This window comes from Bombus pascuorum, chromosome 6 (genome assembly GCF_905332965.1).
Source record: "Bombus pascuorum chromosome 6, iyBomPasc1.1, whole genome shotgun sequence".
Classification (NCBI taxonomy): Eukaryota; Metazoa; Arthropoda; class Insecta; order Hymenoptera; family Apidae; genus Bombus; species Bombus pascuorum.
Window position 1 is genome coordinate 13,622,148 of NC_083493.1, and position 16,541 is coordinate 13,638,688.

The following is a 16,541-nucleotide window of genomic DNA, read 5'->3' on the forward strand; positions in this document are numbered from 1 at the left end:
CGAAACAGCACGCGACGAACTCGTCTGCGAAAGGTACTCGTGTGTCTTCTTCGAGAGCAGTTCGTCAGCTCCGGTGTAGATAATAATGCTGCTTTTACTCGCGGACAAACCACGAACGACTCGCAAATTGCTGCTGAAAAGTTCGCGAACAGCTCTGACCAGCGTAGACCCGACGTTGGAGATTACGTGAAAATGGAATTGATTTATCCAAGCGAAAAAATTACAGGTATAATTAAAATCTACGATTTCTCGTACGATCGATGTAAGTCATTTATTCGCTATGAACTATTGCTATTCTCTGATGTGGTGATTGCGAATCGACGAGCAGTAACATAAAAATCCACTAAACGCGCTCGCGTCAGCTCTCGCCAACGACAATAATTATTATAACACCTGCATTTGCTTTTATTATCCGGATCTGGCTGACTAATGACCTCTTTTTTCCCCACTGTGATCGTCGAAGGAACCCCATCTAACTCCGGTTCGGATAAATCGTCGGCGAAAGGGATGACGAATTATAGAGAATTAATTCACCGGGGTCAGTGATGCGTCACGAGGCTGGAACGCGCGCGCGAACGCTTTAACCGAACTCGACACAGGTTCGGACATCGAGAGAGGAAAAATATGGCGAAAGCCGGTTTAATGGTTCGCGTACCACAGCCATGATCTAGATAACTCGTGTACACATAAACGGTCGCAATGAAAAAATGGTAATTCATAGGGGCCGAAAAAGAATTCCCAGCTGGAAAGAAAAATAGCACGCTATTTATCTTTTCTTCGAATAATTTTATAGAGATGTGAACGTGGATAAATATTTACTTTGGAAAAGGAATGATATCTGTGGTAATTTATGATACACGGTCTGTTCATCGAATTAGGATCATACGTGCAAATTTCATTCTTTTATCTCTTACGCCATATCTATCACCAGTGACAGATTCTTTTTACCAAATAAATTTTAAATACGTAGATTTATTTCCTACGTACAGAAATTCATTTTTTACCAGACAATATCTGCGTATAGCTTACTCGAATCATTTACATATTACTCATCGTTCGGCTGTTATATTCGATGTAATATAAATTGCAAAATTCTAAAGGCTGCTTGTACAGGAGTTTGTAATCTATAAACTGTCGCTTTTCGGTGCTTTGTTATACTACAAAGTTAATAAGTTAATAAATTATGGCGCAAGGAAGCCCATGATAAAATGTACGAATGAAATTTGTCGACTTGCATTTGATCGAAAGCCTGGAGATCGAAGGCTATAAAACCAGCGCGAACATCCCCTCGTTACCATTTCTCTTCGGGCAGATGGCCGATAAAGATCCCTATAAATGATTCGTCAATAAAATTTATTTTACTGGATATCTATGTAAGAATCTGCCATCCTTCGTAAGCTACTGCTTGATAGCGAGCGCTTCTTTATCATCCCCTGCCCCTTTATTATTTCTAATTACGTCCGCGAGGCGCGTTCAAATAAAAGCAAGCGTCGTTCGCTGCGAAGAGCCGAAGCCCTTAAGGTGAACATAAATTACCATTCTCCGTAAAGAACAATTCCCAGAAAATTAATTTAACCGCAATATATTTGCGGCTTAAATTCACCCCGCGGAGTAACAGGAACGAAGAGGAAGGCGGAAACAAGGTTACGTAATATCTTCCGTGGTTTGTTTAACTTCGCCTCGATCGATTCGGGCTTTCTTATTGTCCACGCGGAATTACACGAAGAAAATCGCGCGGAAATAATTACCGACTCCGACCGCCATTAATGCGAAAGCCTGGAAGGCGGAACGAGCAGTCGAGAGTGCCAGCCGAGAGAAAGCAGGAAAACAGTGTGGGCTTTCTCTACTCGCCTGTACCATCCTGCTTCTTCCCTTCGCTAACACCCCTGTTGTCCCAACCCCCGTTGTCTATGTTCGTCTCATCCCTCGCCGCATCGAACCCGCTATCTGGCTACACATTGAACAAATATTACGACCACTAATCGCGAGGCTTCGCTACTAAAAGTTCCGCTAAGTTTCTCGTAACTTCCAGCGGGTAAGTGGTTGGAGATACGTGTACGCGAAGTACACGCGACGTAACGATATTAAAAACTTCGTTGATACATGTAATGCGTTAATTCGGATCGTGTGGAAGTTAGTTTTGGGAATTTCGGTTTTTGGAATCCGGGATTGAACCATAGAAATTAGAAGTAGAAAATTAAACAATATGCAAGTGATATATGTACGTTGTGATGTACACGATACAGTAACATCGAAAACTTCGTTAACTCGATGACGCGTTATTTCGAATCGCGTGGGATTAACTTGCGGAAATTTCCATTCCGAATAATCGATAGGTATACGATAAAATTTGTTTTTACAAATAAGTAGGTTCGCTGTGTGTTTTTAAAAAAATCAACCGATACGCGAAGGACTCGCGTCATATGGAGAACTTCGTTAATACACTGATACGTTGATTCAAATTATGTACGTGACATTCAGTTTTACAAATTACTATGCCGTGTTCGCAAGTTTATTTTAAAGATAAGTAGATTCGCCTGATCTCTTTACGAAATCGAAATGTTACGCAAAGAGCATACATTGCGGTGTTACTCGTTAATACATCGACTGAAATTTTAGTTAATGCATCCAGAGTATTTAATTCTGCGACTGCATGGAATTCAATTTCACGAATTTTCATTTCACGCAATCGATACACAACGAAGCTGGCTTTAGAGATGAGCAAATTCGATCTTTTCCTTTGGACGTTCAATACGGACAAATATAGCGATCGATGATTGATTCAAATATTCATTAAGCCATAGAGCGATACCAGGGACCGTGCTCTGGATGTCGGCAATAGTGAAACGGCACGTGTCGCGCGCGCGTTAGCGACAGCAGGATTTTATCGTCGCCGCGTGTACGTACACAATACGATTATTCTGTCACTTCATTGAGCGTGCTTTATCGAACATGACGTAGAGATGGAAAGGCTATTTCATCCTCGGCCGGCGATTTCATAAATCATCGTTCATTTTTCTCCTCTATCACGAGTCGATGTTTTCCACGCTAAACTTTCCCAGTTTCGCTAAATTCTTTCCATCTCTTTTCATTATTTCACCTTGGACCGGCAATTTTTTCGAATAAAAAACGATCGGAAAATCTTCGCGTGGGTAACACGCGATTTAAAATAACGACGATCGTCGTTCATTATTCACGCGCGAGCACACATAGGAGGAACGAAATTCTGTTGCGATTCATAAACATCCACCCTTAATCCGGATGAACTGTTCTGAACTAACACGCTTGGAATATTCGAGAGACGACTTTGCCTTGACATTTTCGCAAACTCGTTCGCACCACGTGGTCTCGTAACCGCGTAATGTCCCAGCCAGAAATATATACATATATATACCTCTTAACCAAGATACGTGAGAACATAAATTCGTTGAGAAATCGCGTAAACGTACGATAAAGGGCGAAGTTCGAACGGCTCGAGTGTCGCGTTTAATCGCAGGAGAATCGAGGAACATCGTGATTCGCGGATAAATTTAGGCAAGATAACGAAATCGGCTGATTTCCCTACATTTCACGTTATCGGCGAAAATGAAAAAATTAACAAAATAATCGCCACTCGAACTTCGTTTTACAGATACGCGTAAAAGTATTTTCAATGTCACGCTTTTAGAATTGCAACTTTAAGATTTTCCGGATAATTATTGGAACAACGTCATTATACGAAATACATTGTTCGAATAATTTGAATTTAAGACACATACAGCTTCTAACTAACTAAAGATCGTTTACTTATCAAAAAGGAAATCTTCGATCCAAAGCTAACCCAAATGGCCTCAAACCTTAGCAATACGATGTATAAATGAAATACATGTGTGAAATGCATGTACCTTGAAACAAAAGCAGAAAATATATCGATGAAATTACTCGGAAATTCGAGCTCATGGAAGTCAATAAGATGCACCCTATTTTACGTAGTTAGCAAAAATTCTTTTGCCATAAACGATATTTACAATTCGTGTCGACAACGTCATCGTTGAAACGAACTGCAAATTTTTGTTCTATATACTCGACACGTTACTCTTCGCACAGAGACCTTTTATGAAATCGAATTACCCTAAACGGGAAGATTTCCACGTTCGAATATCGACGAGTTTACTCTCTCTCGCATCTTGGATGCGATTCTCGACAATTCCTCGATTATCTTTTCAACTCGTCTTTCGTCATGTTCCCGAGGGTTTTTTCGCAACTAACAGGCGATTCCAGGGATTTCCCGAGAAAATGTCGCGCAACAACCAAGAAATAAGGGTCCCAGCGAAACGAGAGGTAACCTGGGGTAATGGCCTCGAGATAACTAGATTTCAGGCAATTGAGTGACGAAATTACAGCAAGGACAGAAAAGCACGACCACGTAAGACGTTGTTACGGCGATTGGGATAAGTATTTTACTAGCGAGCGTAGTATCGCAACGAGCCACTAAAAGCGGCGACATCGACGCCGTTTATCTTTAGCCGCGTTTCATCAATACGACTTACCAACCATGTTCCGCAATCGTAGCAACGTAGCAAGCACAAATTCTGGCAGAGCTCCGCGATAATATTAAATACGATATTAAAGTTTACAGCGTTTAATTGGTCCATAACTTGGCTCAAGAGCCGTATCTTTTACACGGATCTACAAATATTTGCAAAGTTGGCGTACGCGGGAATTAATCGCGTAATTTCGTCTATCTACAAACAAGCAACGGTTCGATCGACAGGCCGACGAACGAAAAAGAATTGAGCAAGCGAAACGGCCCGTTAAATATTCATTGAACGGGGGAAGCAACAAGGAAGAGAAATCAGCCCATTTATCCTATTAAATAATGAGATATATAAATTAAATTCGGTACACGCGTCGTTTGCTTCGTTTCTGGTCGAATGCACGGCTACGCATTAAACGCTGGTGAACGCCTGTGTTTACGAGGTAGCAGCGATGGCGGACAGGAAAATAGGTGTGAAAGCGAAAATTCGGCTCTCTCCCTCTCTCCCTCTCTCTCTCTCTCTCTCAATCGTTTTTTTTTTTTTTTTTTTTTTTTTTTTTTTTAAGCACGCGTTGAACTTTTACTTTTGAAACCACAATTTTTTTACGCGTATTGGCATAAACGCGTACAACGATGCTCGATTAAACCGAGCATGAAAAGGTCGAAAAGAAATCAATCGAACGAATCGTAACTCTCATCGCGCGATTATTTGAAAACCGATAAATCTGAATTTAAAAGAGAAAATTACGATGATACGCATAGCAGCGTTACGATCGAGTTCCCTACGCAATTTCGATTGCTCGTAAAATGGTCGACGATTATACAGCAGCGCGGAATATCGATCGATATTTCTATCCATCAATTTTGATTCATCGGAGCGGCTGGTATCGCCGCTTCCTCAATTTTTATTGTACCGGAAACAGCGTCTATAAGGAACATCGAACGGTTATGAATGAAATTCGATGATTGCCAACAGTCCGCCGCAAGTGATCGGACCCGGTCGCGGTTCGGCGCGTATTATGACGACAATTAAAATATTAGATTCCGTCGTAAACGACACTGGTGCTTAGTACGGAAGAAAGTATCGATTGCCAATTCCTCTGTATAAAAGTACAGCGTCACAGAACATCGGTATCCAGTTGTTCTCTGGCTGTATAGCCAAAATAACGGAGACAATGGCAACGTTGGTAAGTTCATCCCTTATTGTTATTATGTTAATCTCTTATTAGACTTGACATAAGTATTTTCCCTGACTTATTAGCTCGTATGTCAGAAACTTTGTTTGTTAACTGCGCTATCGAGGTACCTTAAATATCTTCGTAGATTTCACTCGGAAAATTCTTGAAATTCTGAGTTTTACATATTTAGAACTCGTCAAATATAAGATACGCTTTTACAATAATAATCGCGTAATTTCACTTTTGAAATTCAAATGAATTTAAAAATGTCCAAAGCATATTGAAATATCTGAATTCTTTAACATTTTATGTATATTAACATTGAGATTATTAAAGCAAGTTGCCAACACAAAAAATCAACACGACATACAACATTAGCTATTCAAGCTAAGAATGCGCCATTTCTTATTCATTTCCTATGGGGAGATCCACTAATCCTATCGTTTATATGCTGTTGTCGCTGATTAAATTCCGAGTTAATCAGCAAGCAGGCGTTTGCATTTCAAGAAGAATATACCAAGATGTCGCGAACATCGCGTTACGCTGCTCGATGTCTGCGAGCATAACGAGAGATTAAAACAGACGGAACACGCTGATACCTGAGTAGCGTCGCTGCAACGACGGCAGCATCTCTGAATAAGACTTATTGCTGTCGCTGATAAGCCGACTCTCAACGAGATGTTCAAAACTTTATTCGTTGTTCACGCGTACTTCAAAAATGTCGTATCTTTTTGAAATATTAACTCTGTAGGTTGACTTGGGGCAGCAACTAGTTTTCAAATCGCGCCAGAACATATATAGATGAATCTTTTAACGAATGTATCGCTCGTGTTTGGAATTCGTTGGCAGGCCGGAAATAAAATTCCTGATTGTACTCGCGTCGTTTCGCTGTATTCATTCTCATCGCGTCCAGGTCACGCATCGCGAAATAAAGCTGAACGTAGGACGGAACGCTAATTTAAAATTCCTGCCCGCGTAACGTGAGGTGGCTTCAATTTTTTCGCGGACGTACCACGGATCGCATAAATCATCGCTAAAGAGAGAGAGAGAAACAGGAAGACAGACAGAATGAGCGACGCTGAAGATCCATTCGTTTCGCGCTAAAAACCTACCATTTCCTGATCGTTCGAGGATAGCTGACCTCGCTAATTCGGTGGCACAAAACCGAGATTCGATTTCCTGCCCGTGTACCATCTTGGTCACCGAGTTCAACCGTGCTTTCTTCGACGTTTACCCGTCTCTATCTTCACCGTTTAGCTCCTCTGTTACCTTTCGGACCGCGCGAAAGGAAGAAATTTACACGACAAGAAATAGCAAAGCGCGATAAAACGAGCCAGCGACGATTTACTGGATATTATCTCCGGTTTTTCCACTCGGAACGTGTCCGTTTCGCATGTGCGCTGCGAGCCAGCATGCAGCAGACCAAAATGGCCCGCGCCAGACCCGACGATGTTTTATTGTTTCGGTTAGCCAAGGTAATGTCAGCTGCGCGAAAATACCGTAGCCTGCGCATCATAATGAACTCTCTTGTGGCTACACGATTTTCGAAAAATTAGCAATCAACCCATTCGTCATCATTATCCATATCCGTATTTAATAATAATTTGCACATCCAAGGACAATTTATAAAGTTTATTGGTTATAATATAATACTGCAGGATCTTTATTTATTAGTTTACTTAAAATGGACTAAATAGGTGCTGGTTAAACAGGAAACGATGGTTATTTAACATGAACTAAACGCAATAACGTACTATAATTAAGACAACTAAACAGTTAATTTGTAACTCTCGTCACCATGGTTCCAACGCTCTCTCTCACGCGGACCACACTCTCTGGACAATGCAATTCGCACTCTCTGACTTCTCAACGCTCACTGACTGTTAATTCGTCTTTCTCCCTTAGCAGCCCTTTGTCTTTTCTCATGGTCCCGTCACGCACGTGTTACGCAATCGTTCGTGGCCAGAATCCCGTAGTCCTTTCTTCTCGTAGGCGGAACTATTCGATCGAATGATCGACGATACATCGATGAGCCATCGGCACTTAGGCTTTCTCGCGACATTGTTTATGATCCACCCGATATCTCTTAGGCCTTTCGTCCATGATACCACAATACAATACGTGCATACGTATATAAGACACACTCTACTTAGAGAAATGAAATTTCCGCGTGTGATTGTACTTTTATAATCAGAGACTATAAACAAAAATCAGGTCGCATATTTGATTTCGATCTCGCTAGAATTTTTCGGTAATTGTCATTTAAACCGAGCTGTCTGGTACTTTTCTTTCTCAATTTGTATTCTATCCTTAGGCGTGGCTTCTAGCCATCGCTCTGTCACTGACAGCGGCGACTGGCGAAAATTTGAAAGCATCGCAAAGAGATCAACTATCAACAGTCAGAGCAGAATTGCCCGATTCCGTCAGGCTCCCGCGGCAAGTACAGCCATCTCGTCCATTACTGCTGTACAACGCTCTAACAACCCCACAGTCACCTGCCGTTGAGAGACATCCACGAAAACGGCAATTAGGCGACCTGGGAGCCAATTTCCAACCGCTAACGTTGCCCCTAAGCGGCCAGCCTCATTCGCCGTTACATCGAGCCACTTTCGACCCCAACACCAAGACCAGCATCGTTTCCCGGATCAACGAACCAGCAAAACATGTGATCGAACCACGAATTTCGGCTGAAGCGTCGCATATCAGTTTTCTGACGCCACAGGTCGTTTCTACGCGTCGAGCTCACGGATTCGATGGTCATTCTTTTTACCATAGTCACAACCATCACGGTGGACATCATCATTCTCATCATCATGGACACCACGCACATCACGATCATCATGCCAAACATAAGCACGAACATGGTCACAAGCATCACAGTGAACACGAACATAAACACGGACATGAACATCACGTTGAGCATAAACATCATGAAGACCACAAACATCACCATGGTCACCATCATCATCATGGACACGATCACCATCATGGTCACAAGCATCATTCTGATCATAAACATCATCATGGTCACGAACATAAACACGAACATGGTCATAAGCATGAACACAAGCATGGTCACGATCATAAACATCATGGAGAACACCATCATCACCATGGGCACCAACATCATTCGAAACATGAACATCACGAGGAACACAAACATCATGCCGAGCATCACCATCATCATAAGCATCATCATCATAACGAACATCATCATCACCACGATCATCATCACGTTAATGAACATCACCATCATCATACTCACAAGGAGACCGAGAACCATCATCATCACCATGGACACGATCATCACGAACACCATAAACACGGCCACAAGGAGGAACACAAGCATCATCATGGACACGAGCATAAACATGGACATCACGAAGATCATCATCATGGCCACCACGAGGATCATCATCATAAACACGGACACGAACATAAACATGGTCATCATTCGGATCATCATCACAAACACGGACACGAACACAAGCAGAGCCATCACGAAGAACATCATCATGGACATCACGAGGATCACAAGCATAGTCATCACGAGGACCATCACCATAAACACGGGCACGAGCATAAACATGGTCACAAGGAAGAACATCACCATGGACATCACGAAGATCATCATCATTCCCACCATCAGGACCACAAGCATAATCATCACGAAGAACACAAACACGGTCACGAACACAAAGAAGAACATAAACATGAACACGACCATAAGCATCACCACGATCATCACGAAGGACATCACCATCACGAACATCACAAACATCATGCATCCCATGAACACAAACATGGACATTCACACGAGGAACATCACAAACATTTCGACGATCATCATCACAAACATCTTCACGATAGCCATCACAAACATGACGAAGGCCACCATCACTCTGCTTTCGAGCAACATGGACATTACAAAGGATTGGGACATTACGCTTTTGATGCTTCTCAGAATCACGAAGAATATGTATTTCCGGAAGAGAGCGAAACGGTCGTAGTAACACCGCAAGTGGAGGATATTCTGAAGATTAAAAAGGAAACGGAAATAGAGAAGACTACCGAACAAACGACAACCGAGGATCAAACATAAAAGAATGGCGGTACAGTGGAACTTCGTTCGTTCGAATGAAATTTTTGCTAGTGATTGATCAGCCTTTAAATTAATGAATTCAGTGCGTGTGTGTGTGTGATTGTTTTTAAATCACACGTGTTAAATCGAGAGAGAACAACTTCGATAAACTAAACATTTGTTAACATTAATCCACATTACCGCTCTTGTGTAGTTTCTCTCCTCATGGATTCAAACGTGATCGAAGTTCCACTGTACTCGATATTTAAGTAGTATTCCCGAAAGATTACGCATGATTCGTCCACGATATTGTTAGTTAAGAATCTTTCATAGATACTTTTTCTTCTGTGTTTGAACGTTAAAAGCGACTTTGCTACGTTCGCTATGTTTCTTGTTAGCCTCAGTTATATCTTTGTTGACACCTTTGAAATACAAAGTTTCCACGAGTTTACGATTGCCTTGTCCCTTTTATTAAGCTCTTTTCCGGTTTAAAGGCGAAAGTTCGATAGGAACAACAGTCCGTTCCTCGTTCTCGAACTGCAATAACGTTTAAACTTCGGTCTCAAGATGCTCGAACGTTCGCCTACAAGCAGATATCTTTGCCGTCCTTTCGCCGAGAAATCACGGGGGAAATAAAGCGAGAAATCGACGTGGAAGCTTCGACTTAATGAAATGTCCGAAATTCTAGCGACCGACTAGAGCGCAGTTAACTTCCCACTATAGAATAAATAATTACAAAAACGAGATATCGCCGAAGAAACTTGGCTATGGGAACAACGTCGAACGCTTTTCAACGAGTTCGAAACAAATTCGTAATCCGATGTAATACGCTGAAACAATCCGCCGTCGTCTCTTCAGTGATTTACAGATTTAAACAACTTACGCAGCCAGTATAATCCCGAGACCTAAGTTTGGAACATCGATAAAACTCCTCGCCGGCGAGCGAAAATAGATAGAAGACCGTCAAGAATAGAAACAGGATTTTGATGAAGATGAACGTAAATTATTAGATAACGTATATTTTATTTTTATTTTATTTGTATGAGGCTTTCTTTCTAGCAATCTTTCTATGAGGCTTCATCCGGACTGCTTTATAACCAATAAGTTACTTTCGAGATCTATACGTAACTTGGATAAATTTTTATATTTTTTAAATTATCGGAAGAAATCTATAATCAATTCTTGAAGAAAAGAAAATTATTTTCTACCGTCGAAGGAATTCTCGATCCTGAAATAATGAACTGATATTCCACGAACACCGGTGGAGTCCCTTTAGACGATCGGAAGAATCTTCCTATATGCGGAATATAGAAACTATTCCTTTGTGAGTTTCCTGAAACCCTCACTCTAGAACACATGTCACATACTCATATCGTCAGTCACGAAATTCCCTCGTGCATCTTATAACAAAACTATTTTTATTAAAATAAAATTTGGGAAAACTTCATCGTACAGCTAGTGTCTTCTTTGAGGAGAACATCAATTAAGAGCCAAATTAAACGTAAACTAAAGTTCTTAGAAAATATTAACACAGTTTACAGTTGGTACAAACCAATTTTTCTTTCTCTTATCTTTTCGGGCATTTTTGTAGGATCATGTGTTTTACTATAAAACAGCTATTATCGTTTAATCCATCGCGTATTAAATATACATCCAAGCGAGGAATTAAAATTAATCTTTTACAAGATATACGAAGATTTTTCCGATTGCACATTCCTACATACTTCTGATAATCCTACTTATCGATTTTCATTCATTCTCGCGTTCTACGATGATTCTAAAGCATCATATCTGATTTATTCTGGCGTACTTGCAAGCTTTTCTCTCGCACGTTTCATATAGTTCATCGTTATAGAATGAATGGCAGTGTGGAACACAAAGAACTTCGAAAAGCGAAGAAAAATACAGAGGAGATCATTGGAAGCAATCTCCGACAAATTATCCAACTGAAGTTATATAAAAAAGGGATAAATGAAACGTAAGGATTCGCTAACGAGACGATAAGAACGAAGACGTCGAGATCGTTTCCTAAGAAAACCTTGCCATGCTTCACTCGACTTTCATTCGCAAACCTCTAGTTCGTGACGACATGATTAATCTGCGGGGATAACAAGTAATATTATGCTCCGTTAAACTTTCAGATCCGTTAAACACACATAAGATGACAGGAGAAAGTCGTACTCGGTTGATTATCATAGTAATTCTTTCAGCATAATATTATCAATTAATTTCCATTGATTAAAGCAAAATATTACGGGTCAGCGGAGAAGAAAACTATTTAGATTTAAAATAGATTATATAACTTTAACACTATCTGCGAGTCACTAAAAGAATACAAAAATTCTAACGCCATAATAGAACCTTAATTACTATCACACATATTGTTCGACCAACGGAATTTCTCGACACACAAAGCAATTTTGGTTTCGTGTGAAAGATCATTTATCCTCGACTATTTTATAAATATTAATATCAGGTAGAAGCAGAAAGTTTTCAAATAAATATGCGAATATTTTTCTTTCAACTTTTTATTCCTATTTCCCGAACTTTCTTACGAACCACGTTTCGATGATAATCGATCGTTCTCGTACTCGAGATTCTGATAATTGAAGAGCTACAGAATAACAAAGATGACTCTTGTCGTGTGAATACTATTTACATTACATAAAAAGACTGAAACATTTGACAAGAGTAACTATTGTTACGAGCCAGTTAATTGAAGTTCTATCATGCTCCGAGTATATTAGATCTTGATCAACTATTCGCTAACGAGGCTCTAAAGTTTCGTTCAAATAATAACAAAAAGTAAGTCGGCGATTGGCCGTCCCTCTCGGTTCTTGTTTTATCTTCCGTTGGTTAAATAATTCTACAACTTTGTTATAGACCGTATTATTATTTCAACTAAATGGTTGATGTAGGCAAAGGGCACGATAAACGCAAACACGCCAGTTGGAAACGCGGAAAACTTTTCCACGGAACTAGTGGCTGTATCGGGAACGAGTTCACTGCGCAAAACGCTAATATTTCGAGGCTGAGTTTGATCTTGTTTCGCGACCTCCATCGAGACAAAGGGAAACATTCCGTATAGAATCAAAAAGCCTGGCTCCAAGTAATTTCGACGCGTAGATCATTTTCCATATCCGTCCTCTTCCTTTTCGCGATCGCACGGCGTCCCGTCACGTCGTCTCATTGCGACACCGTGTAATTTTCCAGCCAACATTCGATATCCTTCACGAATCAATTTCTACTATCGAACCGTCTATTTTCATTGGGAAAATTTCAATGCGTTCTGTTGCAGCGCGTGTTGGTTTCTCTTGGCTCTGCTACTGGCTACCTTATTTGGTATTAGGTCGTCCGAAAAGTTTCTTTCGTTTTATAAAGAAACAATGGATGCACAATATTTTCAGTTTTATATTATTTTGTTCTAAACAAATAATGTAGAAAAATAAGCAAAGACTGTCTAGTAAATTGGGAAATATTCTTATATAACTATTATTAATTTCAAAGAACCGTTTTCAATAATATTATCACTGGAAATAAATGCGCGGCATAGATAGAGTTAATCTATCGCCCTAAAGAACACCTAACGATCCGTCGAGAAACTATGGAATTCACGAAGAGAGAGAAGCACTCTTTTGAAATTAGAAATTCAAATATCTGACATTTCGCACTTATTTGCACGAGCGGCGAAGAGAAATTCAACGAACACGTACGAATTCGTGTCTGCTCGATCTTTGAGAAAATTATAAGAACGTTCCTTTCGGCATCCAAGAGAGCGAGCGAGGAGGGGGGGGGGCAGAGGAAGCTATGTAGAGGATCGAAGCGAAGCAGAGGAGGGCATCGATTTTCCAAGGAAATTCGCAAAACTAGAGATGTCTGCCGACGAAATGGGTTAATAAATCGTTCGTCGCGATAGATCCCTGGGAACCAGGCGGAAAGAAACGAGGAAAAGAGAGGAGGTTAACAAAAAGGAAGAATAGAAAGAAAAGAAAAAGGCTGATGGCCGCAGACGCCATCTTGGGATTTAAATTGGTCCGGCAGGTTTATCAGCATGCATTGGCCGGCGCTAGAAAAGCATTCTAGCAAGCAACGTTCCTTCTCTGGTTTGAGCTTCCTTACAGTATAGAAACACGGAAGATAAGCCGGATCCGTCCGATTTTGTGGCACCGAGAGAGAGAGAGAGAGAGGGAGAGAGAGAGTTGAGTAAATCGTGGCTCGAATGAAGACTCGAGAATTGTTCGAGTGCCGCGTTATGTTCGACCAATTTACCAAGTCGAATCTCTTTCCTGAATTTTTATCCTTTTTTCTTCCCTTCTCACCGTTAGTCGCAGATTCCACCGTCTCTTTCCGTTCGAACCTTCGTGCGAAACGACTCCTACCTGACGATACCTCGATTAGTTTTGGTCGAATATTTATCGAGTATTTGCTCATCACCGTCGCAATTTCTGTTCCCGCAGGGCGCCTCGTTAAAATCTGATGGACGATTTGCACGCGATGCCATCTCCATTGCGCCTGCAGCCGCATAACCGAAACATTTAACAACCCGTGTCGTCGTAAAACGATGAAAAATGCGTCGCTGTGCGTGCACCGGATACACACGTTTTTATCCAGGAATCGCTAGCACGCTCCAACGATCGTTACGAAACAAGCGACAAGACGCGAATCCATTTTAGTTTATGTCGATCCGATTCTCTGCAAAAATTGTTTACGCTCCGAATAGAAATATTGGACACTTTGGACACGAGAAAGATTTACAGAACGAATTAATCTGAATCGTTGTTACGAGTTTTCTGTAAGTCAGCCAAGATATCGTACAAACGGTCGTTCACGAAAATACATTACATCTATAATTCAACAAGCTATCAACGGTTTAAGAGCCTCTACCTGAAAGGAGCATTCTTCTTCCCATAGGGCCCATGTTTTAGGATGGTTAACAAAGAGACAAGACGGAGGTGAAAAAGAAAACAGGACATGGGGCGGCAACGAAGAGAAATGAAGGCACGAAACTAACAAACGTCTGCAAGTACCGTTCCATGCAAATGTTCGACAACTGTTAATCGCGAGCAACCCTGTTAATCACCCTGGAATACACTATGAGTCTTGGTCCTTTGCGAAATACATATACATATACGTGTATAGCTTCAGAGCTTACCGAGTATCTCGTAGTCCATTCCATGCAAGTACATTGCCTCACGAATGTATTTCGACTTATCATAGAAACGTTCTATGGTCTGCATTGAAACTACAAGATATTTGATTACAATCATATGTTTAGTAGAAAGTTAGTTCGCGAGAAGAAGAATACTTGTTTCTATTGGGTTGGCAACTAGGTGATTGGGGATTTTGTCAATACCAGCTAATGACAAAATCCGCAATCACCTAGTTGCCAACCCAATATATCGCTGTTTCTTCTTCGACGTACAGAGATTATAGGAGAAGTATACGATAGGTCAGATCTTCCACTTTTCAACTTCGGTACATTGTCGATTGATCTTACGTTGTCAAAATCCATCTTTTGTTCGATATTGAAGCCAAACACGTGCTTCTTCATTTTTTTGAGACGTCACTGCTAGCGTTCCTGCTAACCGCGCGTCTGATGAAATCACAAGAGAAAATGTGGAAGCGAGCGAAGACGCGTGAAATTGAAGAAAGAGGAGAAAAGAGAAAAAAAAGTGGCAAAAGGAAGGGTGGAAGATAGGGGTGACTGGTGATACCATCCGATCTAATTCCAAAGGGTTACGTTCGACGTGGCAGCCTGCTCCGCTGTAGAATTTTTACCCGCGACCAACGGAGACGAGGAAGAAAGAAAAAAGAAAAGGAAAGGGATGCGGAAAAAGTGCAGTCAGGAAATCGGATCTGTGCCACGAAAAGGAACTTACCGGAAGTTCCTCTCGCGCTGCCTCCTCTCTGTTCCCTTTTATCCCTTCTCCGCCGGCCGTCGCTATCTTTCTACGAGCAGTGTTTCCGCGAGAGTAAATTCATTTTCAGGCACGAGGCGGCCCGGTTTGAAAAAATCTGTCGCGCGGTGATTTGAATTTAAGAGTTCGCTCGTGAAATCGTATTACGTCGTGGCACCGCGGCGCTGGCCACTCGAGGAAATCGGAAATAAACGCCGGTGCACATTTCTCTGTAAGAAAAAGAGATAAAGGAGATCGGCGAAAGAAGCGAGATAGGCTCTAGCCGGCAAGAGAATCGGAAATGAAAAGAAACGACGCTTGCCGCAAGAGCTCGCGTGATAAAATGCACTACCATTTACGAGTATTACTGGTCACATCCAATACGCGATACGTGTCTGAAATTATTACGAAAGTGATTGATCGATTAGAACAATGCAAAATATGAACGAAATAAGAATCTGGAATATGCGACAAAAATTACGGAGAAATAATGTATTGATTATTATATGTTCGTATATATGTATAATATACGATCCTTTGTTTGATCAAAATCTCGTTATGGATTCATTTGTGAGTTGCGTAAGACCAAAGAACAAATACAATGGAAAATATAACAATATCGTACGAACGTATAAAATTCATCGGTACTGGAAAGAAAATATATATAGTTATACAACGGTTTAATTGCGTTATTAATAATTGATACGAGATGAAAGTGAGAAAAGATAAATACTTCACATGCGCTTTAAAGCTGTCGAGACTCGTAGAATCGCAACCAGACAGAGATAAATTAATGAAATTTCTCTTATTGCATGGCAATCTAATCTGTTAGAATTAAAATTTCAAACGACACAGAACGAGCAAGGAGT

The 16,541-nt window shown here is 40.9% G+C and overlaps 1 protein-coding gene and 2 long non-coding RNA genes across 3 annotated transcripts in view; all 3 read left to right on the forward strand.

Annotated features, from left to right (window-relative positions):
* Positions 1-16,262, forward strand: part of LOC132907725 (uncharacterized) — a 35,773-nt gene extending 19,511 nt beyond the window's left edge. The window contains exons 2-3 of the long non-coding RNA XR_009658254.1: positions 14,687-14,798; positions 15,336-16,262. This is a non-coding gene — a long non-coding RNA (uncharacterized LOC132907725). The remainder of the gene's footprint in view (positions 1-14,686; positions 14,799-15,335) is intronic.
* LOC132907724 (uncharacterized) overlaps positions 1-16,541 on the forward strand; it is a 214,436-nt gene that overhangs the window by 86,049 nt on the left and 111,846 nt on the right. The gene's annotated exons all lie outside the window — the stretch shown is intronic.
* Positions 7,122-10,235, forward strand: LOC132907921 (histidine-rich glycoprotein-like). Its single transcript, XM_060961377.1, has 2 exons — positions 7,122-7,169; positions 8,009-10,235. Exons 1-2 carry the CDS (start codon positions 7,122-7,124, stop codon positions 9,794-9,796), a joined length of 1,836 nt encoding a protein of 611 aa, XP_060817360.1. The 3' UTR covers positions 9,797-10,235.

Bases quoted from the DNA above. Each gene is read 5' to 3' on its own strand.
- LOC132907921 (XM_060961377.1), top strand. From the start codon at position 7,122: ATGGCCCGCGCCAGACCCGACGATGTTTTATTGTTTCGGTTAGCCAAG. The intron at 7,170-8,008 runs GTAATGTCAGCT...TTCTATCCTTAG, and splicing joins TATTGTTTCGGTTAGCCAAG to GCGTGGCTTCTAGCCATCGC.